Consider the following 27,904-nt stretch of genomic DNA (forward strand, 5'->3'; position numbering starts at 1 on the left):
CTAGGAAAGGGAGCCCCCCCCCCCCCCCTATAAGATATATTGGATCATTCATCTGACACCCGACTCCTGCAAGGTGACAGAATGAAGAGAAACAGATGCTGAGAGAGGAATAGTGAATATAAACTTGATTATTTCAAAAACAATGCAGACTTTTTAATTGATTGTATTTAGAAAGTTTCTTACTTTAGTATGAGGACGCTTATATTAAATTTTCATTTTTGATATAGTTCCCCTTTAAATATATATAATCCATAATACCATATACATATTACTTACGCACACATATCATATATGTATGTATATACCATGCACTTGGCATGGTCAACACAAACACATAACGGTAACTATTTTTTTTAATTAAACAAACCCCAAGGCTACATTACACTGACATGCTCTCCTTCACCTACAGCCAATATTATTGGTCCACCTGGTCAAGCCTATACTATGATCAGAGTGTGCAAAAATTACAACACTTGTTGGAATCTGAGATGAATGAAACGGATATGGTACAACAGGAATCTGATGATGCTGATCCAACAGTGACTGCACCAAGAAAAAACAATGCACTTGACCTAACTAGCTGACAATCAATTTACTCTCCCATTGAATGTATACAACGTGTATATGTTTTCAAGATGAGCATATAAAAAACTAAAGTAGGCAAATGTCAGTAGTTCTTAAGCTCAAGTACTTAGCTTGCCCAGTATGTTTACCAAACAGAAGACCTGACGACTTACTTTCTGTGTTGAGGGAGCCTCTCTGTGCACTGTAGTAAAGCAGATATTGTATTCCTGAATGATGGAGGGGTACAAACTGTTGAAATCGAGAAGCAAGATGAATTTGTCATAGAAACCTAAAAAAAAATAAAAAAATAAACAAAGACTGAGCAACAAACGACCACCAGTGGAGCAGCAGAGAGTGTTTGAGGAGCAAAAAACTACCAAGAGATGTGCAGCAGTAACTATACGAGGCAGGATGGAACCTTTGCTAAAGAAGTCCATATAACCAAAGCTATAAAATGTAAATCAGTAAACCACAAATATATGCAGAAGAGATTGTTTATTCCTTAAGGGTCAGGCCACACAGGGCGTTTTGGGGAGATTTGGTTGCCTGGCGACTAATCGGCTCGTTTTTGCGGCGACCAATCTACCCAAATGCCTTCCCTGACTCTGCGCCGGCAAAAATTGAAAAAAAAAAAACACGCTGGTGCTAATCACACGCGGCGTTTCGTTTTCTGAAGTCGCCTCACGAGGAAAGTTCGGGCAACCTCGGAAAACTAATCGCCGCGTGTGATTAGCACTGGCGTTTTTTCATATTAGCCGGTTTATGTTGGGAATCAAAATCCATGGGAAAATGTGTTCTTCTCCAACAAAAAAGCTTGTTCTTTTCAGTTTCATTTGTGGAATAAGTTTAATACTGGGGAAATATATTCTTAATTGAACCTACCCACTTTGGGTTCCAGGACCAACCCTCCAGCATAGGCAGCTTTCTTTCGACTCTTATTTTTATTTTGATCCGTGCCCATATCATCATTGTCCTCCACCTAACAATAAAGCGAAATAAAGTAACAACATGAAAGATTCATATAAAATATTATATACAGGTATGAGATCTGTTATCCAGAATGCTCGGGACCTGTGGTTTTCCGGGTAAGAGATCTTTCCGTAATTTAGATCTTCATGCATTAAAGGGGACCCGTCACCCAAAAAATATATTTAAAATCCTATTTTATCACATTAGTCAAGCAAAATGAACTTTAATTACACTACATAAATTATTTGAATCTGGTTTCCTTCAGTCTGGGAATTCATAGTTATAGGAGCCATTTTGTGGACACTTATTAAGACAAGCCTTGCATCATCTCAGAATCTTGTTTGTGCCCCAGAATGGGGGACCTGATGTCCATCCCCATGCACTGGTTACACAATTAAATGGTTAAAAAATAGGGGGGAATGTGAGGAGAGCAGTGACATCTAGAAAGTGCTGAATGGAAAGTGAAAGTAATTGCCTAAGGCATAGAGAAGGGGCAAGCAATATTTGATTGACAGCTGAGACTTTTAGATGAACTTACAACAGCTATGAATGCTTTAATAATAAATAAAAATTGGATTTCATGTTTAATTTGAAAAGGACTTTTATTATACAGATTTATGTCTGGTTGACAGGTTGACTTTAAGTCTACTAGAATATCATGTAAACATTAAATAAACACAATAGGCTGGTTTTGCTCCCAATAAGGATTAATTATATCTTAGTTTGTTCCAAGTACAAGGTACGGTTCCATTATTACAGAGAAAAAGGACCTTTTTTAAAAATTTGGATTATGGATACAATGGAGTCTATGGTAAGTAATTCTGAGCTTTCTGGATAACGGGTTTCCGAATAACTAATCCCATATCTGTAAACACATTTTTTTATCATGTTACAAGTCCTGCCATTAAGAAAAGTTAAGAAAAAAAGTCTGCCAACAGATCTAAAACAATTTTAACTTAATAGATGGTTGAAGAATCCATTCAGGAAAAAAAAATATGATTATTTGCCTTAAAAACCAGATCACATTGGATAATTTGGATACAATGGAGTCTATGGTAAGTAATTCTGAGCTTTCTGGATAACGGGTTTCTGAATAACTAATCCCATATCTGTAAACACAATTTTTTATCATGTTACAAGTCCTGCCATTAAAAAAAGTTAAGAAAAAAAGTCTGCCAACAGATCTAAAACAATTTTAACTTAATAGATGGTTGAAGAATCCATTCAGAAAAAAAATATATGATTATTTGCCTTAAAAACCAGATCACATTTCACAAGATCATAATTCAGTTAAAAGATTGAATACAGTAAATGATCAATGAGAGCTTAGCATTTTAAATGGGACAGTGCATGTATTACATTAATCATGCCTTTATGCCCTACTAAATCTTCCATAACAGATTACAGTTCTCTAGCAGTGATGGGCGAATTTGCGCCGTTTCACTTTGCCAAAAATTCGCAAAATGGTGCTGGCGTCTCATTTTTGACGCCAGCATCCGTTTTTTTTGGATGCCGGCGAATTTTCACGGCGATTTTGCAAATTCGCCGCGAATTTGCACCTGCCGAATAAATTCGCCCATCACTAGTCTCTAGAAAGATGCAATGGGAGTAAAGGAAAAGGCTTTACATTAAAAAAAAATACACTGGACAGTATGGCAGGTCAGATTATTGTGGATAACAGTTTAAAGAATACCTTCTAGTGATCTGTAAATAAACTTACCATGCACACGATCATGTACAAAGCATGACCAGCTATGGAAGGAAGCCGAGCCCTTATCTGTAATCCCACCCAGTTCCCTTTATAAATCTTTTATAATAAATATTTCTCTCACTCACAGTGGTCTGCTGCATTTTCTTGAACACTGGTTTGTCTGGCACTATGAAGTTATTTTCTGTGAAGGCGTGAAGCAGTAGGTACTCGTTTCTTTCTGAGCGTCCACCCATTAATGTCCTTGACTGCAAAAAAAGAAAAAAAATATTTTAATCCAAAATGCTCGGGACGTGGTATGTTCCAGAAACCGGTCTTCATACCTTAAAGCTGGCCATAGACGCAAAGATCCGATCAGACTTTCCCATCTCCCGACCTGCCACTAACAATTCCGATCAAATAAAGTAGAAAAGAACAGATCAGCCGATGTTCTGCCCCTGACCACAATCGTACGAAAGTTATGTCCGACCATGAATTCTCGATTCGTACGATCAGATCTTTGCGTCTATGGCCATCTTAAGTCTACTAGAAAATCATGTAAACATTAAATAAACACAAAAGGCTAGTTTAACTTTCAGTAAGGAGTAATTATATCTTAGTTTGGATCAAGTACAAGGTACAGGTATGGGACCTATTATCCAGAATGACAAGGATCTGGGGCTTTCCGGATAATAGATCATTCCGTAATTTGGATCTTCATTCCTTAAAGGAGAAGGAAAGGCTAAAATTAAGTAAGCTTTATCAGAAAGGTCTATATAAATACACCAGTAAACCCTCAAAGTAATGCTGCTCTGAGTTTCAAAAGAAACACCACATTTCTTTCCTTCTATTGTGTATACATGGGCTTCTGTATCAGACTTCCTGTTTTCAGCTTACACCTCCAGGGCACGGCCTTCAGCATGCTCAGTTTGTTCCTCTCCCAATCTCTCCTCCCTTCCCTGCTGTAATCCGAGCCCAGCGCTATGAGCGAGCAGGGAGAGACTCAGGCAGCAAGTGATGTCACACCAAGCTAATATGACAGTTGCTATCCTAAACAGAGAACACTTCAAAAGCTGTTTACTCAAGTATAGTAAAACATTCTGCAGAATAAATATAGTGTTATAGCTTGCACTTTTGTGGCTTATCTATTGGCAATAAACTGCTTCAGCAGCTTTCCTTCTCCTTTAAGTCTACTAGAAAATCATGTAAACATAATGTAACCCCAGAAGGCTGGTTCTGCTTCCAATAAGCATTAATTATATCTAAGTTGGGATCATGTAAAAGCTACTGTTTTATAATTAAAGAGAAAAGGGAAATAATTTCTTAAAATTTGTACCGTATATACTCGAGTATAAGCCGACCCGAGTATAAGCCGAGGTACCTAATTTAACTTACGAAAACTGGGGAAACTCGAGTATAAGCCTAGACACAACTAAGACTGTTAGACAAGCAGGTACCACCATCAAAACTTAAAATCAGGGGATGCAAAATGGGGGTTCTACTATAAATATAAATATATATATATCAATATATCAATTCATGGTTTTACAATTTAACCAAAGAGGCCAAATAGTTAACCATATTTTCAAAATTGTGGCATTTAAAAATTCCACATATCCAGTTTAGTTTAATAAGAGTTGCTCAGGATCAGGGAAAAAAAAAAAAAAAAAGAACTTTGATTATATTATAAAAATGCTTAGAACTCAGCTAAATTGAATATGAAATCTTGGGTTTGGTGCCTTTCAACATATTAACTAAGAAGTAACAGAATTCTAAATATATTACAAATACTTCCACTTTTTACGGATTGTGCCAGTATGAAGTATGCCCAAGGCAACCGACCAGCTCATTTAAAAAAGAAGAAAGAAAAAGAGGGGCTCAATGTATTTTGGGGTCTAGGTAGAAAGTGACATTTACTTGTTACAGAGAACAGGTTTGGAATGGAATCACACACTACAATGACATTTTCTTTTTAAAAACAGCCCAGCGTGATTTTGGAAAGATGAATACGCTGACAAGACATCATTTCTGTCAACAGAGTCGGTTTGTTTCATTCAGCTGCTTCGTTCAGTAAGAGCAACATGCTATGAAACTAGATCATTTTTAGTCATTAGAAATTTCAAGCTGAATTTGATGCACCCGCTAGAGATGGGAAAAAAAAAAAAAAAAAAAAAAAAATCTAAGCCAAAGTGAAAGAGAAGACGGTCTTAAACAATTTTGTGGTGATACAACAGGGAAGGGAAGGTAGATCGTTACACAGATTGTAAGACATTGAGGAGTCACAGACAACTGGCAATTTTATGAGCACATTTCCATTCCGTTTTTCTACTACCCATAAAAAATGTGAAATATCAAAGTTTTGAAACTTTCTCTGTTCTTTTGCCATAAATTAGCTGCAGCTTTTAGGCATAAAAGATAAAGCAAATATCATTGTACTAAAAAAAAAAAAAAATACAGTATGAAACTAATATGTATAAATGGTAGGGATGCAACGAATCCACTTTTTTGGATTCGCCCGAACCATTTGCGAAAGATTCAGCCGAATATCGAACCGAACCCTAATTTGCAAATGCATATGCAAATTAGGGGTGGGAAGGGGGAAACATTTTTTACTGGGATCCGTTATCTGGAAACCAGTTATCCAGAAAGCTCCAAATTACAGAATGGCCATCTCGCAAAGACTCCATTTTATCCAAATAAATTTTTAAAAATTATTTTCGCTATAATAATAAAACAGTAGCTTGTTCTTGATCCCAACTAAGATATAATTAATCCTTATTGGAAGCAAAATTAGCCTATTGAGTTTATTTAATGTTTACATGATTTTCTAGTAGACTTAAGGTATGAAGATCCAAATTACAGAAAGATCCGTTATCTGGAAAACCCCAGGTCTCGAACATTCTGGATAACAGGTCCCATCCCCGTAAAATATATTAAATATTTTACACTATTTTACACTATTAAATATATTAAATATTTTACACTATTTTACACTATTAAATATATTAAACATTTTACACTATTTTACACTATTAAATATATTAAATATTTTACACTATTTTTCAATAAAATTATTTTTCACAAATTGTTTGTGAAAGAGAGAAAATTACTGACTACACAACTTCTGTATAATTCATAGCAGTACAAACACAACGCAGGTTAATATGAACAGCAGCATTGCATGGAGCACCAATATTAAAATAATTAATTCTTTATTGTCCTTTTGAAAAAAAACACGCTATAGGGACGACACACTTAGCGGCCCCTAAACTCCCATAAATTTGACAAATCGAAATTTATTAAAAAAATTAAATTTTTTTAAACTCAGATGAATGGAATCGACCTGAAAACTCAAATTGAATTAAGTTTTCTCCGAAAAAAACTTGAATGTCAAGAAGGCTGCAAACAACTCAAAATTGATCCCTGGACGTCTCCCTCCCTCCGTTCTTAAAAGGCCATGATAAATCTCGAATTTTTTTAAAAACTCAAATCGAATTTGAATAACTCCCCATTCAAATTTGACAGCTTTGACCATTAAAAAATAAATAAATTGAATTTTCAATTCAACCCTTGACAAATTTGCCCCTTAACATGTTTCGTGGTGTCACGCCACTTCATCGGAATCTCATGACCCCTCCAGAACACATGTATAAATACATCAGGAAGTACACGCCTATAAAGATATAACCCTGAAAATGTCCCTTCCAGTGGATATATTATACAACAATTTACCAGTTAAAAATTAATATATAGAGCATTTAAACAAACACAGGAAAAAGGAAAACAAATCCATAAATGAATGAAATACTCAATATTTAATAGAAACACAATAGTTCCCAATCCCTATTCATTCCCCCTAGAGGTTCAAGTGTTAAGATAATAAATCCAAAAGGCATCTTTTTTCTATAGCCTCTTATCCAAATAAACCCTTCTTATCTGAAAATTTAGTTTATATAGAATTTGGAATTGTATACTCATAACTCCATCATGTTTCTCGTGAACTTGCTTAGCCAAACCTGACTTAAAAGCTTTCCTTTCAATTGCTTATATAAGCTCCGAAACTCACAAGCACTGAGTGTGGTTTTCCCCACATACTGTGAAGCACAGGAGCAAGTATAATATATAACCCCTTTAGACAGACAATTGAGATTTGTGCTCATAAAGTACTATAGAAATTACAGAATTTACATCTGTAGTTACCTTTATGTCTAAAGTATTAGATGAAATACCATCCTTTGTATAAAGGAAAGGGAGAGATCTGGTCTTGTGGTCTGTAGGAGTCTATATGATTCTAGCAGTCCCATGGAATCAGGGTCTTGGCTTAGATATAAAGATAACTGCAGATGTGGGAGCTGCTGCTCGCTGCTTTGGGACGGTTTGTGGCCCTGGCTCCATTGCTTCGGGTTTGCTCGCACGCTGTTAAGGGGGCCCAGCTAATCCAAAAAGTGCCACACAGCCATGCAACCATTTAGGCCCATTCTGACTGTACCCCCTAAGCCCCCCTGATGGTGGTCACCTAGATCAAATCTGTGAAGGATCTCCCAAGGAAACAGAGGCCTTTGCAGAATCAAGAGAGGCTGCTGCTCTAGTGCCTTCATTTTCATGAAGAAATGTTGGTGGTCTCCTTATGTTAATCTTGGTGGATCTGCCCAGCATAAGGCCAGATTGATCCGTATGAATGAGATCGACAATGTAACATTGGAGTCGTGTGGCCAGTATTTATGCAAGAATTTTAGCGTCTGTGTTTATGAGGGAGATTGGCCGGTATGAATTTCACTGGGTCTTTACCCAGTTTTGGAACCACAACAATGAGGGCTTCTACAAACGAAGGAGGAAGATATTTATAGGTTGGCTGAGGGAGTCCTTGGGAAAGAGTGTGTTATTAGGGTGGGGTATTGTGGACTGGTATAGCTTTTGGTAGTACGTCACAAACTATTATACTAGGAGTTTCAGGTCTGTAAACTACTGCACAGTTGACCCTCTTTGTACCAATTCATTAGACAGCCAAAGGGATCTTAGTCTCCACAGTCTTGAACCCGTTGGGGTGGACCAATGGAGGGAGAGCAGGAGTGGAGAATGGTCTTAGAATACAAGGTCAAAACTGTGCTTTATCAATAAGGGGAGGACATCGGTAGTTATCAATGCTAGATCAATCCTTGAAAAGGACTGCTGAGTGCTTGAGTAGAAGATGTATTCACTCCCCTATTGGTGTTTTCATCTCCAGGCAATTACAAGCTGGAGCATTGTGCTAATTTAGTCTGACCCGTGTCTTGGGAATGAAGGCGATTAGCCTGTGGGTCCATTGTGTATGGCGGGGGTATATACACAATGATGATAGTTATGGATTTGTTGCATAGAATGCAGTAAAGAATAATATGGCAACCATTATGGTCTATAATAATGGTTCAGAGAAAATTTTATGTTTTTCCTAATTAGAATAGATAACCCCCCCCGTGTCTTTTAGGGGAGAGGAATTTTTTGTCCTGTCAGGTGAGTTTCCTATAGTAGAATAGAAGGTGCATGATGCTTCTTAAAGGAAATCTATACCCCCTGGGATCCTAGGATTCACGGTGCACACAAACCAAACAAACCATACATGTTAGGTCACATGAGCCAATTAACAGTCAGAGTTCTGACTTTTGCTTCCACACTTCTTCCTGTTACAGTTAGAGCAGCAGTATTTCTGGTCAGGTGATCTCTGAGGCAGCACACAGACCATCACGAAATGGTGGTTCAAGGCAAGAGATGTAAATGAGCAATATAGTCCAGTTTGGGAAGATTCTTTAATATGCCACTTAATTTAAATAAAAACTGTTTCTCAAGTATTAATTTTGGGGGTATAGTTTTCCTTTAATGTAGTTGTGCATAAGGCTACGTTTAAATGTAAGAGTTAAGGCTCCTGGTGTTCCATGAGATAATATTAGAGAGTGAAATAGTTTATGGGATACACTTGAGAGGGCAGCATGAGTGCTATTGCTTGCAGAGTACAGGAGAAGGAGAGAGTTGAATCAACATATGAACAATATTCCTAAATTTCCCACTCCAACCCCCCCCCCCCCCAAACTGGGGTGGGTCTAGTACACATAACAGTTAAACATTATTACGATCAATAGAGGGGTGCATGCATCATTTAAAACCAGAACTTAACTAGTTTTCGGTCTTATAGGGCTGTAGTCCCATCCAGCCTAGTTGCAATGTAGCCTAATGGTCTGCCGGAGTAAAAGCCAGACCTGAAAGAAACCTGCATCTATGGATGACAACCCTATACCTATACTAAATTAACTGTAGACTTTGAGTTCACTATGCTTGTCCAAGGAGTCATCCAAGTCATTGCAAGTGATTTCTCTAGCCACAATGGAGTAGGTCCAACTTTTGATTATATAACAATTATAACAATGTAAAAATAAAAAAAGACAATTTCTAACCTTCCCTTTGTGGAATCACTTGTAAAGTTGCCCCAGAACCCCTTTAAACATTTGTTAAATCGTTTCTATAATGTACAATTCCTTACCATGACATTGCCTGCAATATTTGTGATTTGTAAGGCCAGGGGAAGAACATTCAGCTCACACATGATCTGAAGGATGAATTTTGCATCAATCCAGGTGTTCTCCAGCATGTACAGAAGATGTACTGAATCACTGCAAGTGAAAGAATCCTATTAAAGGGATTGTTCACATTTGAAAAAACTTTTAGTATGACGTAAAAAGTAATATTCTGAGACAATTTGCAAATGGTTTTCATTTTGTATTATTTAAGGTGTTTTGCTATTTAGCTTTTTATTCAGCAGCTCTCCAATTTGCGTTTTAAACTATCTGGTAGCTATGGTCCAAATTACCCGAGCAACCATGCACTGATTTAAATAGGAGACCGGAATATGAATAGGAGAGGACCTAAATAGAAAGAGGAGTAATAAAAATTAGCAATAACAATACATTTGTAGCATTACAGAGCATTTGCTTTAAGAAGGGGTCAACAACACCCATTTGAAAGCTGCAAAGAGTAACTAGAGGCGAATAATAATAAAACTATAAAAAAATAATGAAAACCAATAGAAAAGTTGCTTAGAATTGGCCATTCATAATTAAAGTTACCTTAAAGATTAACCACCCCTTTAAGGAAAGCAAGTATATGCTATAATTAAAAACAAACCGTGAAGTCTGCCTGATTTATATCAGAACTATACAAAACATGACGAAATTAGGTCTTTGCTAAAACATAGGCAAAGATGCAGTGATGTAATTGACAACCTTTATTTAAGGCAGTGACCCATGTATTACCAGAATACCATACAAACTCGCAGTAGTCATCAGCGTTTCACTGATTGACCCCTGTGCTGAATAGGTTCACACAAGTTACAATAACATGTATGCCCATGTTTATATTGTTTTTGTTTCAATTATCAGTATATGAATGGGCTGCTCTAGTAAGAGATCTTCACAAAATTTTTTTTTTCAGTTTCGGAGTCATTGAAGTTTTTATTAACTACTAATAAGATAAATTTTGTAACAACAGCGTCACCTGCTGGTCAGTTCCTGTAACTGTACAAACAGGTACAGTCAAAAAGATATACAGGACCTGGGGGTTCTTTCCGTTATTTGGATATTTATGCCTTAAGCCTATTAGAAAATCATTGTAAACAATAAATAAACCCAATAGGCTGGGTTTGCTTCCAAAAAGGATTAATTGTTTCTTAGTTTGGATTAAAGGGATACGGTCATGGGAAAAAAACTTTTTTTCAAAATGAATCAGTTAATAGTGCTGCTCCAGCAGAATTCTGCACTGAAATCCATTTCTCAAAAGAGCAAACAGATATTCAATTTTGAAATCTGACATGGGGCTTGACACATTGTCAATTTCCCAGCTGCCTCAAGTCATGTGACTTGTGCTCTGATAAACTTCAATCACTCTTTACTGCAAGTTGGAGTGATATCACCCCCTCTATTTTTCCAGCCAGCAGCCAAACAAAAGAACAATGGGAAGGTAATCAGATAACAGCTCCCTAACACAAGATAACAGCTGCCTGGTAGATCTAAGAACAGCACTCAATAGTAAAAACTCATGTCTGAGAAGGAAAAACAGCAGCCTGCCAGAAAGCATTTCTCTCCTAAAATGCAGGCACAAGTCACATGACCAGGGGCAGCTGGGAAATTGACAAAATGTCTAGCCCCATGTCAGATTTCAAAATTGAATATAAAAAGATCTGTTTGCTCTTTTGAGAAATGGATTTCAGTGCAGAATTCTGCTGGAGTAGCACTATTAACTGATACGTTTTGAAAAAAACATGTTTTCCGATGACAGGATCCCTTTAAGTACAGGCTACTGATAAAAGGAAATTGTTTTTAAAAAATGTTGATTATAATGGAGTCTATGGACGAAAGCCTTCTGTCTACCAGTAAATTGGAGATCTCAGGTTTTTGGATATTGGATCCTATACCTGTACCTTCAGCATTTTTTTTAGTTGACTATAGGTATGGTCATCCAAATTACAGAAAGATCAGAAAACCCCAGGTCCCTGGGTTCTTGATAGCTGCAAATTACCTTTTAGCTCATTTACATTTATTCAACGTTTTTCTATAAATTGTCCTAAAGTTCCAGCTTTATTTTAAGAGTTTAAGGTACTTACTGGCATATATATGTGAGCAAGAACAAATTCTAGATACTCCACATTATATTTTCTCTCTAATAATAAGCTAATAATGATATTAACAGCAGCAGAAGAAAATCCATTTAGTAATTTGGGAGTTTCGACAAGTACCTAATAGTCAGAAAGGAAGCGAATCACTGGTTTCTACCTTGAATTTGCAGAGGTCAAACACACGCAAGTTGACAAAATCTTAAAATTCCTGTGCAAGGCAAGAGCAATTTTCCGTACGTATTAGTTCGGTGTCCAGGCCAATTCTGTATAATGGAATATGTAGCTTTTACATTTAAAGAAGCACTCAGGCTGTCATGTTTTTTTTTCAGAGCTAAAGTGATGTATCATTAAAGTTTCTCTCCATGCATTATTTTCAATGTAAAAGCTCCCTCTTCCATTATAAAGGTTGTTGTTTACTAGATCAGTCAGGTCACTGAGCTGAATATATACTTGTCAGCATATATTTTCTATACTAAAGACATTTTTTTCTTTTGCTTTTGAATGTCGAGCCTATGACCTATTCAAGGTTAGGCGTGAAGGTGCATTGTATCGTTAAATGAAATATTCATAGCCTCCGAGGTTAAAAACAATGATTATTATCGGGCTTTTGCAGAATATGAAATAAAATGCTTGATTTTTCTTCCTAGACAGGCATTTACTATTAAACAAATACTTTTCAGAAAAGAAGAATTCTCAACAGCTCCTACAACCACAACGGTTCCGAATCTGAAATCACGTGACTTTTTGTCACAAAACAAGGAAGTAAAGAATGTTTTCCACTTCCCACCCGTAATTTGCATATGCAAACTAGGATTAGGATTCGGTATTCGGCCTAATCTTTTGCGAAGGATTCGGGGGTTCGGCTGAATCCAAAATAGTGGATTCAGTGCATCCCTAATACATACAAAGATTTTTGTACATGCATAGTAGACTTGAAATCACAAATGGCTGATACATGACTCCTCTGTGATACTATGGAGGGACAACCACAATTGAAGAACCACTATACCTTCAGGTATAAGTTAGCATAATGTAGATATGAGCTCAAAGTATATTTAGCACTTCATTTTTTACCCATGTATGTTATTACCTAAGTGGTGTTCCACCTGCATTTGGCGCTTGTATGCGCGCCAGAGAGTACAAACCAATAGGAAATGAGAAGGTTAAAGGATAAAAGAAGGTTAAAGGATAAGAACACCTTAAAAAACTGAATGCAAAATTGCTTAGTTTTGTTTTCTATGCACATGAGCAATTTACACAAATTTGTTTCAATTTAAGAGTTATTTAAATTTTTAACAGCCTGTAAAATTAATTTTGTAACATCATCACCTCCTTCTGGTCAGTTCCTGTATCTGTACAATCAGAGATACACCTTCAGAGGGGGAAACAGAAGTGTTTTGATGTTGCTCTGCTCAGGAAAGAGATCAGAAGCCTAAAGTACCCTTTCCCATTTCCTTTCTGAACATAGCTACATCAGATCACTTCTCTTATTTCCTTCTGAAGGTGAATCTTTTTGACTGCTTTGACCAAATTTTTCATTCGGGTTGTTTTTAATGTTTACTTATACCTTAATGTAGGGATGATCCAAGTATAGGAAGAGGAACTCCAGCAGTTATGACTGCAAACAACTTTTTATTCCAGGCAGTGGTAAACACATGTTTCAGGTTCAATACCCCTAATTAATGTAGGGATGCACTGAATCCACTATTTTAGATTCGGCCGAAACCCCTAATCCTTTTTGAAAGATTCAGCCGAATACCGAACCGACTACAAATTTGCATATGCAAATTAGGGGTGGGAAAGGGAAAACATTTTTTACTTCCTTGTTTTGTGACACTATTTCCCAGATTCGTCCGAATCTGAATCCTGCTGAAAAAGGCAGAATCCTGCCCGAATCCCATACCGAATCCTGGATTCGGTGCATCCCTACTTTAATGGAACTGTTGATAGCAAGCAAAACTTAAACAAATTTCTCGTATATGAAGATATACAATAAATATATAATAGCATAGATTAGATCATCATGCCATCTACATACATCTTATCTACTCATGTCCTTTCCATTTTTACTTACTTATATGCATTGCGGATGTTTTCAGGTGGGATTACAACTCTCTCTGCTTTCAGTATCTGATGTACCAATTCAGACAAATGATAGCTTTTACAGCGAATTAACTCCTTGGCAGAAATCTCAATATCACAAATTATGCGTCCACAAGCTGCATTTCTTTCTGCAAAGCCACTTCGACCCTTTAAAAATAAAAATAAAGCAAAAAATGCATTTGGGTGTGTTTTGTACACACAGAGGAGCAGTTTTATTGGTAGAGTACAATGTGTCTGCCATGGAAATTCATACAGCTTTGTTTCTGTTACTCAATGTAAACGAGTCGCAGTGAGACGTGAATTTTCACTATTAGTGCTGTTCTTATATCTACCAGGCAGCTGTTAACTGGTTACTTTCCCATTGTTCTGCTGATGGGCTGCTGGGGGAGGGGGTGATATCACTCCAACTTGCAGTACAGCAGTAAAGAGTGACTGAAGTTTACCAGAGCACAAGTCACATGCCTTGGGGCACATTGGAAACAGACAATATAGCTAGCCCCAATGTCAGATTTCAAAATTAAATGTAAAAAAAATCAGTTTGCTCTTTTGAAAAAAAGATTTACCTTAAGTGCAACTCCATTGACCATTTGGAAATAGATGTAAGTTAGTGTTACAACACATTTATGCATACATGCATTAAATTAAAAAAATAATTCTATTTTATTTTAGATTCTTCCTGTGTGCTTAGTTATATAATGCAATCCGCTAGACCACGGCATCAAAGGAAAATTATGTACAGATTTAGTCCAACTGTTCAATGTTTTCAAACCACCCAAAGTGACTTTGTTTATGTGTTTTTCTCATTAAGTAAAAAATATGACCATTTTGCAAGTCTGATCAACACAGAAACTGATTCTTTGAATATAAAATTATCTTGCCCCCTGATAGTAGTTTTCATTAAACATTTAAAAAGAACAGTTTTACAAATGGTCTATTTAAAATGAAACAAATAAACTACTACATATATAACCACACTGTGATAATTTTCCAGGCATATTGCCACATTATTCCCACAACGGTACCTAAAAATATTCTGAAATACTGCACACCTACAATATTTATTTTCTTAGATGCTCTACCAGGCTTATATATGCAATAAAAGCAAGTTTAGATCTAGAAAGCTTACTATCTATAGCACACACTGATTTTAAGATTATAGTGGTGGATTAATACAAATGGTTGTAGAGAAGGTGACAAATATTCCAAGCAAGAAAAAGGACTTTTATAATATTTAAGAGTAGATAAAAAGCCTGAAGAAGGGGACTCAGTATCCACAAATATTTGAGTATTTACCGTTTTCTGTATGGAGTAGTCTCAACGGCTCTGGTGGAGCCGAAATGTCAGTCCATAGCTCTTCAATAGATAATTTTTTTATTTTTCTAAGACCTGCGAGTGCTGATCTCTCTTTTTGTTTTGTATAACTTATGCACTGATCGCGCACCCAGGCATATTTATTTCTTTTTTCGTGAGTGCTGGCATCCCTCGGAATGTATGTGTGTGTGTATATATATATATATATATATATATATATATATATATATATATATATATATATATATATATATATATATATATATATATATCCACTTTTATTTTGTCTCAATATCACCATTTTTGTGAATCCCCCCCAAAAAGAATACAGTGAAAGGAGAAAGAGAAGATGCAAGAACACTTATTACAAAAGATGTAATGCACAACCACAGATTATACCCTTCTTTGTAATACAAGCACTGGACCTTCTATAGTACAAACGAGACAATGCCAGTAAAGCACTATGGTAAGGGGCAAAAGCACAGTTGGTTGCACCCAAGGTAGTAAGCAGACTGGCAATTTATAAAGCAAAACCAGGTGGCAAGGCTAAGAATCTTAAGTGGTTACTGTGCCAGGTCACCTGCATTTCAACCTGCTCAGTTTTTGTCTTTAATCTTCCTAAAAATGACAGTGGTAAAAGCAAGGCAAATATTTCAACCATATCTTAGGCCATGAAGTTAACGCCCATATTTAATCTGGGCCCCGTAAAAAAAGGTCAAATACTGTTCGAGAACATAACCCATTTAGATTCCTCCTTTTAAAATCTATATATATGTAACCTTCAATATTACATGCAGGATGGGCATTCTATGAACTAAATCGATATCTATGAATCAGGTCTATCTTAGACTATAAATTCATGCTCTTTTTACTTTTTTTTAATGAATATGGTTCATTTTAAGACTTCTCTGAATAAAATGTCTGGACAGCAATTTAAATGATTTATCATCACATTAAAGTGTTTTTATTACATATTTTGTTTGTAACGATATCCTTACCCCAAGTTTTGGCATAACAGATCTTCTCAGTCTCCCAATTTTGGACCAGAATGGAACCTTGCATGAGTTAATCCTTTGAAGCAGCACTTCAAGATCAAAACCATAAATGTCATGGCCCTTTAAGAAAAGAAACAGTTTGAATTTATTATATATAAATATATATATATATATATATAAATATATATATATATAAATATATATATAAATATATATATATATAAATATACTTGTCTGCAGGCAGCCGCACTCGGATCCGGATTTGGTGATTGTGGGTGCTGGTTCAAATATTATGTATAAAATTTCACATAGAGCCGCACACCAATTTCTTCATAAATCAAGTGATATTTATTTGCATAGATTCGTTTTCCAACGTTTCGGCCCTCTTTAGGGCCTTTATCAAGGATACATACATGCAATAGTGACTGTGTATTTATACCCCCACCAAAATTTCAAACACTGGTGGGGGTATAAATACACAGTCACTATTGCATGTATGTATCCTTGATAAAGGCCCTAAAGAGGGCCGAAACGTTGGAAAACGAATCTATGCAAATAAATATCACTTGATTTATGAAGAAATTGGTGTGCGGCTCTATGTGAAATTTTATATATAAATATATATATAAATATATATAAATATATATAAATATATAAATATATATAAATATATATATATATATATATATATATATATATATATATTTCTGTATATATAGAATATAGGTTGAATGAGCCTTAAAAAACAGACATGCTTCTTACCCAAAACCTCATATCTATTTTGCTCTTGATTTGCATTTTTCAAATTGTTAATACCTGGAATCATTCAGTGCCTTCTACTTAAAGGAGTGGGAAAGATACAGAGGCATTTTTTTACCAATAGATTAGCTGCAATAGTGCAAGCTAGAAAGCTATATTTATTCTGAATAATAAAAGAATGTTTTACCATACCAGAGTAAAAAGCTCTAGAAGCTCTCTGTTTGTTTAGGATAGCAGCTGCAGTATTAGCTCGGTGTGATATCACTTCCTGCCTTGAGTCTCTCCCTGCTCACTTATAACTCTGGGCTTAGATTACGTCAGAGAAGGGAGGGGGGAGAGGAGCAAACTGAGCATGCTCAAGCCTTAGCCCTGGAGGTTTAAGCTGAAAACTCGAAGTCTGATACAGAAACCCATGTATACACAATAGAAGGGGAAAAACAGCGGTGTTTCTTTTGACAGAGGACTCAGAGCAGCACTACTTTGAGAGTTTACTGTTTTTTGGTGGACCTTTCTGATAAGGCTTACTTAGTTTTAACCTTTCCTTCTGCTTTAATAGATTGATGGTATAGATACCCACTAACCTATCTTTCCTAGCTCTAAATTGGCTGTAACACTGCTCCCCTAATTGGTTAATTTGCATCACTAATTTAGAAATTAATATAGATTTGTTACTAAATGTACAGGACACAAGATGAAAAAAAGTAATACTTACTACAATAACATCTGGATCAATTTTATGAATTTTTGCTAGGAAAAACCCAAGTAGAGTTCGTTCAGTTAACGCAATCTCAATATTGGCATTCTGTAAAAAAAAGAAAAACAAAATAAAACAGCTGTAGACGCCGTATCTGTTTGTTAAGAATAGCAGCTGACAATATTAGCTTGCTGTGTCATCACTACCTGCCCGAGTCTCTCCCTTAGCTCTGAGCTCAGATTACAGCAGGGAGTGGGGGAGGGGAAGAAGAGCAAACTGAGCATGCTCAAGCCCAAGCCCTGGAGGTTTCAGCTGAAAACAGGAAGTCTGATACAGAAGCCCATGTGTACAGAATAGAAGGAAAGAAATGCTGTGTTTCTTTTAACAGAGGACTCATATAGACCTTTCTGATAAAGCTTACTTAGTTTTAACTTTTCCTTCTCCTTTAATGCTATCACATCAAAAAAGAAGTTATTGGTGCCATACAAGCCAACTCCTGGCATTGAAAATCAGATAGTATACCATCCATGAGATGGCAATATCCTCTGTTGCAGGCCTCCGAGAGCTTGGTCTATACCTCCTGAGGACACTTCATAAACTAATTAGTGAGGCTGTGTTGGGGGTATAGCATAGAGGGAGGAGGCTTGTTTTGTGAGTCCCGCCTCATAGGGGTTCCAAGGAAAGGCTAATGCTTAAAGGAGAATGCAACCCTACCCTGTTACTCTACGTAGACCCCCCTCCCTCCTCCTCCCCAGCCTAGCTACCCCACCTCCGGGGAAATGTGCCTAACTTTTTTAACTTACCCATCGGTGCAGATTCAGTGATCGCAGTTCAAGGCAGCCATCTTCCGGGTCTTCGGTGGCCGAGACCGAGAAATGGCGCATGCGCAGTTGGACAAATTTATGGTTTGCGACGACTACGCATGCGCCGAAATAAATGGAAATTGCAGAAGAGTCGGAAGAAGACACGAAGACCCAGAAGATGACTGCAGTGAACTACAATCACAGAATCTGCACAGAGGTAAGTTTAAAGTTATGGGCATTTCCCCGGGGGGGGGGGGGGCAGCTAGGATGGGGGGAGGAGGGGAGGGTTTTTTTAGTTAACGGTTGAATTCTCCTTTAAGAAATGTATCTAAAGCAGAGCTTACATAGAAAACATTAAGGAGACCTATGGGGAACATGGGTGGAAGACTAAAAGGCCAGTACTTATTTAAGATTTCACATAACGGCCTATTACCTTTTGTTTCACTGCTTCATTGTAGTCATATGGGAAAATGCAGTCATTAAGTTTGCTCAGAACTGAAAGAAAAGAAGGGAAAACACAAAAATGATAAAAACATAATTGTCTGTGGCTTGTCCTTTATTAATAATTCTAAATCAAGGTGGGTCCTACATATATATTTTTTTTGTAGAAAACTATGGCGGCATCCTACTTATTGATGTGGCCCTACCGTATCACAAAGTATCACAAGTAATCAAGTAGTTCCATGAAGATACAAGAGGGTGAGGTCAAAATGGTTACTTGGCAGGATATCACCATGCAACTCTAATATACTACACAGAGTACAATAAAAATCTTACACTTTTTTAACACTGAAATATTATATCACATTTGCCTGTCCCAAATGCAACTAGAATAAAGATTTTGACGTTAGAGTGTGTACAGTCATGTGTAAAACTACAACATACTCCATGGAATTTGTGAAGTATTCCGAAACATTTCAGAATCAATTCAGTATTAATTATGCAACTATAAGTAAACACGTGCATATCTCAACCCTTTTTCACCTACACACCAACAGGGGATCAATACAAAAAAAGTATACAAACATTTCACACAGCTGGAGAAACAAACATAGTAAATGACATTAATTCTCCAAAGTGTATTACTTACCACAAAAATGAGTTTGGAAAGGTGGCTGGGGTGGTGCCTTATCAAGAGGAAATGTGTGATGAACCAAAGCAGCTATTGCCACAATCTAAAATACATAGACTACGGATTAGATCAGAGGTTAAAAGAAAACAACAAAAAAAATGTATCATTTCATTTCACGCACAGACTTCTGTCCCCAAACCACTAAAAGATATTTTGACTTTAGTACTGTACAACAATTTTGTCATGTTTAATAATGTTGAGGTATATTTTTGTCCTTGGTTTTCTTTACTGTTTTGTAATGCAAAATAAAAACCTTAAAAAAATAAATAAAAAAAAAGTTGAGGTAGCTTGAGAAGTCTTAAATGCTTTAATCCCAGTTCGAGTGTTCCATGTAGTCTTAACCCATTTGAGGATTTTGGCGACATCTCGAAAAAAAAAATCTATTTGAATTTTTTTTTTTTTTAATTAAAAAATTAAATATCTAATTATTAAAACGGGTATATCAAATTCCCTGGAGCAGGGATAGCCAGCAACAGCTCCTGAGAATTGCTGCCTGAAGTGGCCAGAGATTAGGGATGCACCGAATCCAGGATTCGGCTTTTTTCAGCAGGATTCGGATTCGGCCAAATACTTCTGCCCGGCCGAAGAGAATGCAAATCCTAATTTGCATATGCAAATTAGAGGCAGGAGGGAAATCACGTGACTGTCACAAAACAAGGACATAAAAATGTTTTCCCCTTCCCACCCATAATTAGCATATGCAAATTAGGATTCTATTTCGGTTCGGTATTCAGCCAAATCTTTTGCGAAGGATTCAGGGGTTCAGCCAAATCCAAAATAGTGGATTTGTTGCATCCCAACCAGAGATGGATCCAAGCAAAGAGGACTGCCTCGATGAAAGACACCATGAGGTCCAGAACTCTAATGCAAGATTGCACCGTCAGTCTGGGAGAGTCTGGCCAACCCTAACCTCCAATGACGAGGACACTGGAAAAAAAACAGAGCTTTACCAGCTAAGCAAGAGGAGTAAAAGGCGAGAGGAAGAGGTCACAATTCTGATATCACTGCAATATCCTGCCTCCTAGTGGGAGAAAACCCATTGCACTGCTGTAAGTAATGATACTGTACACAACTTTTTTCGGTCTTGTAGCCAAAACATGGTTACTTGTAAACAATAGAAAATATGAATGGTAGTTCAACTTTTTTTTTTCAAATGAAATTAGAAGTGTAACCTCATTTTGGTGAGTCTTTGCATTCTGCACGGTCTTCATACTGAGAGATAAAACAACGACAGGAGGAGGTGCGAGATCCTTCACAACGCTCACTTGGTCAGGCCTCGTCACCACTGCCTCAACCTTGCACCAGCTCATGGGCTGACTGGACAGTTCTGCAAAAGAGAGAAAAACAAAATGGCTCCAGTTTCTTTCCAACACAATGAATATAAATTCATAGTTTCAGAAAAATCAGTCTTCTGCCAGATACTATTGGAAGTTACTATACCTATGGCATCATGTAATAAAAGACACTAAGTTTGCTCAGATGCAGTATACTATAGCAACCAATCAGCACCAAGCATTTACTGGTCAACGGTCTAAAAGCATCTTAAGGGTTGCTATTGGTTACTGCTCCTGGGCAAATGTAGTTCCTTTTATTAAATATGGGGGCATGTGTTTGTTACTATGCCTTTAACTGAACTATGATCTCTGGGCAACTCTTGTAACCCTAACATAATTCTAAGGCAAAGTGTTGTTAACATGAACGGGAAGATTTGCAAGTTTTCCTTCACCTTTGCTTTGCAGCCTGAAATGCAAACTATGCCACTGCAAGTAAATTGTAATGTCACCTGCAGCAGTTGTGAGTGAATAGACATGGTTTGTGCTGAACAAAAATGTTGCCTATTGTTTTAAGGGTCAGGCCACACTGGGCGTTTTAGGGAGATTTGAGAAAATGTCTTCCCTCACTCTGCACCGGCTAAAATGAAAAAAACGCCTAATCACACGCGTCTATTAGTTTTCCAAAGTCGCCCGCAAATTCAGCAGACTTCAGAAAACGAATCGCAGCGTGTGATTAGCGCCGGCGTTTTTTTTCATTTTAGCCGGCGCAGAGTGAGGGAAGGCGTTTGGGGAGATTGGTCGCCGCAAAAACCAGGCGACCAAATCTCCCCAAAACGCCCAGTGTAGCCTGACCCTAAATCAAGAAAAATGTTTGTTTGTTTTTTTTAATTCCCTGTTTAATTTTGATTTAAACAGGGAAAACAGGCTATTGGGGCTATAACATATTTGGTCCTTGCAAGGTAATAAGATTACCAGTATAAAACCCTCTTCCCTTTTTGTTGTTAGGAGTCCATTATGCAAGGTGATTATTTGTGCCCTGGGAATCTAGATATCTCACTCACAAAAAAAAAAAAACTAATAGAATAGTTTTAATTGACCTTGTTGTGCCCTGATTTGATATAACAAAACACAGATTTTGTCACATTAAAAGAACAGGCAATGTTCAAAACAAGCCCAATTCATTGCACTCATGTTGAACAAGGCTTCAGGCTTAATGTACTGAAAGGCTTTTTAAAGTTAATTTTATAATATACAGTTTTAAATTCCTAGGTTACGCTTTAGTATCAGGCTGGAATAATTTACCCATGGGCCATATTTTAAAACCCTTTTTAGCTTGAAACCACAAGGCACGGTTTATACGTTACTATGGGGTAGATTTAGTAAGTTATGGTCAAAACTGTCAAATTTGAATAGGAAATTATGCAAACTGACGTTTTTTTTAAAAATTTTTTTACAGATGCCGTGAAGTCCACTGCCAGAATCTGAGGGGTAAGTATAAAGTATGGGGCATTTCCCCGGGGGGCAGTTAGCCTGGGGGGAGGTCTACGTGGGGTGGGGGTACGAGTTTTTTTTCTACAGGGGTTTCTTCTCCTTTAAGAATTCTAATTTGACTACTCATAACCTAAAACCTGCCTGCTGTATAAGTCAATGGGAGAGGTCCAGTGAGCAATTTGGAGATGTTTGCAGCCTTCCTGACATTAACTTTTTTTTGTGGAGAGTTTTCGGGTCTTTTAAATTCGTCCTAGTTTTTACAATTCGATTTGATTAGCACATTTCCCTCAGTCGAATTTCAAATTCATCCGAATTTAAGTGAGTTTTAAATAAAAAAAAATAACTCACATGAATTTGAAAATCAACCCTTGATAAATGTGCCTCTAAGTATTGAGGATAAGAACTACTTTAAAAATCCCTTAGATTAAGGTTATTTTTTTCATATAATGTAATATTCAAGTCCATAGGTAGGAGGTGTATGGGTTCTCTAAGTGTGATATAATCAACTGGTCATATTGTTTTCTTGGAAAGACACTTCTGCTCTGAAACAACATTCCAAATTTGTATTTAAGCATTTTTGTGTGATTAGCCTTTTATTTTTAAACATTTAGGTTCACTAATGGCACTTTTGAAATGACAAATAAAACATGTTACAAATAAAAAGAAAATTACTATTCCAGGAAAGAAGGGCTAAAACAAGCATCCCACTTAACAATATTGTGATTACAGCTTTAAATTAAAAACATAAGCAAGTGGGAGGGATTGCTGTGTTAATCCTTTTCTTTGGCACAAGAAAGCCTTCCTAATGCGACAATGTACCTGCAGCGAAATCATCAGGAATACATAAATACAGACAAAAATGTTGCAGAATGAAGCAGCATATTTACGTGGGCTTTTTATCTCCAGCCAGCTGGGCCCTTTTATTTTTCTGCTAAGCAAGAAAAGCTCCAAGCTTGAAGTATTTGTTCCAAAAACATGTGAAAATGTTTCTCCTTTTAGATCCTGAGGAAGTTGGGGTGAGTCCGCCTGCAAAACAAACGTATCATAAGATAATTACAGTTTACAAAACAAGTGGCAGGGAACCTTATGTCCAAGAATTCTACCAATTATTTTTGTATTATTTTCATATCAAAACCCACACATCACACTAGGCTCTCCTCTTAAGCGGTTTCTCAGGGGTTGGTTTACATTTGTGGTTTAACGTCAATAGAATTAATAGGTGGTATTTGTAAATGCTTTACGATTGTTGAAATAAAGAAAAAAACTGACTTGTGCTATTATAATACAATATTCAAAAAAAAAAAAAAAAAAAAAAAAAGTGTTCACAACATATCACTGGAGTATATTCTAGGGATGCACCGAATCCAGGATTCGGTTCGGCCAGAATTTGGCCTTTCTGAGCAGGATTCGGATTCAACGCGTGACTTTTTGTCCCAAAACAAGGAAGTAAAAAAATTCCCCTTCCCACTACTAATTTGCATATGCAAATTAGGGTTCGGATTTGCTTCGGTATTCGGTAATCTTTCACAAAGGATTCGGGGGTTCGGGCGAATCCAAAATAGTGTATTCGGTGCATCCCTAGTATATTCATTTTAGGTATGCATCGAATCCAGGATTCAGTCCGGAATTTGGGCAGGATTCTGCCTTTTTCAGCATGATTTGGAATCGCCCAATCCTTCTGCCCGGCCGAATCCGAATCCTAATTTGCATTTGCAAATTAGGGGTGGGGAGGGAAATTGCGTGACTTTTTGTCACAAAACAAGGAAGTAAAAAAACATGTTTTCCCCCTTCGCAAATTAGGATTCGGTTCAGTATTCAGCCGAATCTTTCGCAAAGGATTCGTGAGTTCGGCCGAATCCATAATAATGGATCCGGTGCATCCCTAATTCATTTCATGCAAAGCATCATTCTACTTTAAAACAACGGACATATTTCAACTCTGAATAACAAAGAATATCAGTAAAGGTTTAAGCAAAGACCTTAAAGGGGGAAGTAAAGTCTAAAATAGAATAATGCTAGAAATGCTGTATTTTATATACTAAACAATCAAACTTACTGCACCATATGCCTAATAAAACAAATGATTTATGCTTTCAAAGTTGGCCACAGGGGGTCACCATCTTGTAACTATGTTAAACCAAGACCATGCACATGCTCAGTGTGGTCTCGGCTTCATTTGGGAGGCTACGTTTAGGGATAGTCAAATTATCAAAACAGCACAAGTCAAAATAATTTCTGCCTTACTGCACCACAAGCCTTATAAAACTAACGATTTATGCTTTCAAAGTTGGCCACAGGGGGTCACCATCTTGAAACTATGTTAAACATCTTTGCAAGACCAAGACTGTGCACATGCTCAGTGTGGTCTGGGCTGCTTAGGGATCACCATAAATTGTCAAAACAGCACAAGTCAAATAATATTTGCCAGAAGCCAATACAGCAAGACTAATTAATAATCAGAATATACAGACTGTATTAAACAATACAAAAACTATAAAATCCACATTAGATTACATGACAACACAGGACCCAGTGCAGTCTGTATATTCTGATTATTAATCAGTCTTGCTGTATCGGCTTCTGTATAAGCATAATCCTTAACTTTCTGTAAACAACCACAGGTTTTTGGGGAGAATTACAAAAAAAAGGTCAGTAAATTAAGTTTATTTTACTAGTTGTTGCGGGACCATTTAAAGGACAAGTAAAAGGTCTGGGGTTGCTCTTTTTTCACGCAGACCCACAGGTGCAAAAAATGGCACTGCATCTTTCTTACAGAGTGCTACACCACCATTGTATCTATATTTCCCCATGGTCTGCACCTAATTCTATTATACTGCATTTGCCCAAGTTTAGAAAACTGCAAGGGGAGGTTTTGGGAATATCAAAAACAGTGCCTGTTTAAATGGAAAACTAGATTTGAGCCAGAACCTGAGAATTTCCATTGATACTATAGTTGCTAAAATTCCACAGATACTGCTAAGAAATGTATCAACTATTTTATCAACTAAATGTAGCAAATTGTAACAGTTCAGATGCTCCCGGATCACTGAGCTGCCAGATTGAGACACCAGAGAAACGAACATTAAAGGGCATGTACAGGCGAAAAAATAAAATCCTATTTTTACTTTCTTTAAATGAAAAAGAAACCTATCTCCAATATACTTTAATTAAAAAACGTGTAACATTTTTATAAGAAACCCGACTGCAGTGAAATTCTCCCGTTATTTACTGCTGTGGATAGCAATAGGACAGGAAAACAATCATACTTATGAACAGCAGGGCGAGCCCCCGCCTTACTTTGACAGCCATGCAGAACTCAAGCAGCTTTGTTTTCCTGTAGAGCAGTCGGCGACTGTGTAGAGATTTGTATTAGATTTTATTTTGGCTTTACATCCCCTTTACTGTTTTCAACTCCAGCTGCAGGGAAAAAGATCCTGGAGCCAGATTTAAACAGATAAACAGGGATTCTATTTGGAGGATTATTTTGCTGCAGCCACTGGTTCTGCAGAGTTGGAGAAAGTTAGTATTAAACAATACAAAAACTATAAAATCCACATTAGATTACATGACAACACAGGACTCTCTGATTATTAATCAGTCTGGCTGTATCGGCTTCTGGCAGATATTATTTGACTTGTGTGGTTTTGATAATTCATGACGATCCCTAAGCAGCCCAGACCACACTGAGCATGTGCACAGTCTTGGTCTTGCAAAGATGTTTAACAAAGTTACAAGATGGTGACCTCCTGTGGCCAACTTTGACAGCATAAATTATTTGTTTTATTAGACTTTTGGTGCAGTAAGTTCATATTTATGTTTAGTATACAAAATACAGCATTTCTAACCTTATTCTATTTCAGACTTTACTTTCCCTTTAAACTTACATTTTGGGAAAACTTAGTACACATGGTATGTGAATGCACATCTCCACCCACATTTTGATCACAAGTGCTTAATACTCTAGATGAAATCATGGAGGTGCAACTTCCCAGAACACAAAAAGCGTGTTTATTTGGAATTGGGCTCAGCGATACATTTACATTTTCACAAAGCATCTTTATTACAGAATGTTTATTTATTGCTAAAAAAATAAAAAATCATTAGACAGGTGGAAAGACTCCTTGCTTCCCACTACCCCACAATGGGTTTCGGAGATTAAACACCTTTGTGCTATAGAAACCCTCATTTACAAATCCAGAAGTGGCACTAAAAAATACCAAAAAATATGGGGAAAATGGCTAGATTGGGCTACATAAGGACATTAAGGTTTTCAATGTGTGGTTTACTAACCCTCACCTCAATCTAAGGGGGTTATTTACTAAACTCCAAATGCAAAAATCACGATTTTTTTTTTTAATAAAATCAGACTTTTAAAAAATCACAAATTTTAGGAATTATTAAACCCTGAAGATGGAAAAGTCAGAATCTAAAAATCCGGCATCTCACACCTGTCAAGGTTGCATATAAGTCAATGGGAGAAGTCCCAATAATTTTTTTATGTGCGCTGGGTTTTTGGCAATACCCCGACATTTTCGGGTGAGAATTCGGAATATAATCTTGAAAATTGGATGAAAAAATCCACAAAAAAAACCGCAAAAATCTGAATTTTTCCTGCAAAGCACATTTTCAGGAAAATGTAATAAATAAACGTAAAAAACCAGAGCGGATTTGATCAGAGTTTGTAGCAGAAAATATTGAGATAAATTCGGACTGATAAATAACACCCTAAATGTTAAAATCTTTTGTTATTTGATAGCATCCTGGAAAATGGATGTGGATGTCACTGTTGTAATCATCATAGAAAACTATTGTTTCTGCTGTAATTTTTAATAAAAATTGCCTGAATTAAAAAATAATAATAATAATAAAAGATTGAAAGCAACTGAAAAAAAGTGTTTGTTTTTGGTGAACAGCCCTTTTTAGAGGCCCAACATATGGACATTTTTTTAATTTCACGTAATCAATGACTTAAAAATATTGCAGCAAAACTGTTTTGGACACATCAGGTTGTGGAATAAAAGGCACTAGGTTTGCCTGGGTGCAGTAACCTATAGCTGATAGAATTTACTGGTCACCTGTTTAAAGGCAAACATCTTACTGCTTGCTAAGGGCTACTGCACCTGGGAAAACCTAGTACTTCTTATTACATATGGAGATGTACAAACAAAAAAAAAAAAAAGAGTCAAGAATTATAGCAATCTTACCACAGCAAAACATAACTGCAGTCAAAAGCTAGGTAGCATCTATGAATCCATAATAAGAGAGATATGTCTTTAAAAAGTACACTAGTAGCAGATATATACTTACAGAATATCGAACCTCCAGATATTCAGAGCTTGCTGGAACATCAGGTATTTCAAAAGCGTAATCCTTATCAACTTTCTGCAAACAACCAAATTCATGTTAGGACAGGTTTTTGGGGAGAATTATGAAAATAAAGGTCATTAAATTAATCTTATTTTACTACTTGTTAAGGGACCATTT

At 36.7% G+C, this 27,904-nt stretch overlaps 1 protein-coding gene across 2 annotated transcripts in view; it reads right to left on the minus strand.

The window, feature by feature from the left end:
• Positions 1-27,904, minus strand: part of pola1.S (polymerase (DNA directed), alpha 1, catalytic subunit S homeolog) — a 181,705-nt gene that overhangs the window by 128,868 nt on the left and 24,933 nt on the right. For both annotated transcript variants that reach the window (NM_001088586.1, XM_041583016.1), the window contains 12 exon segments: positions 738-853; positions 1,447-1,543; positions 3,370-3,489; positions 9,732-9,861; positions 13,933-14,108; positions 16,271-16,387; positions 17,739-17,828; positions 18,957-19,018; positions 19,614-19,698; positions 20,828-20,982; positions 23,308-23,446; positions 27,728-27,802. In NM_001088586.1, coding sequence (NP_001082055.1) covers positions 738-853; positions 1,447-1,543; positions 3,370-3,489; positions 9,732-9,861; positions 13,933-14,108; positions 16,271-16,387; positions 17,739-17,828; positions 18,957-19,018; positions 19,614-19,698; positions 20,828-20,982; positions 23,308-23,446; positions 27,728-27,802 — 1,362 coding nt within the window.

This window comes from Xenopus laevis, chromosome 2S (assembly GCF_017654675.1).
Source record: "Xenopus laevis strain J_2021 chromosome 2S, Xenopus_laevis_v10.1, whole genome shotgun sequence".
NCBI classification, from domain to species: domain Eukaryota; kingdom Metazoa; phylum Chordata; class Amphibia; order Anura; family Pipidae; genus Xenopus; species Xenopus laevis.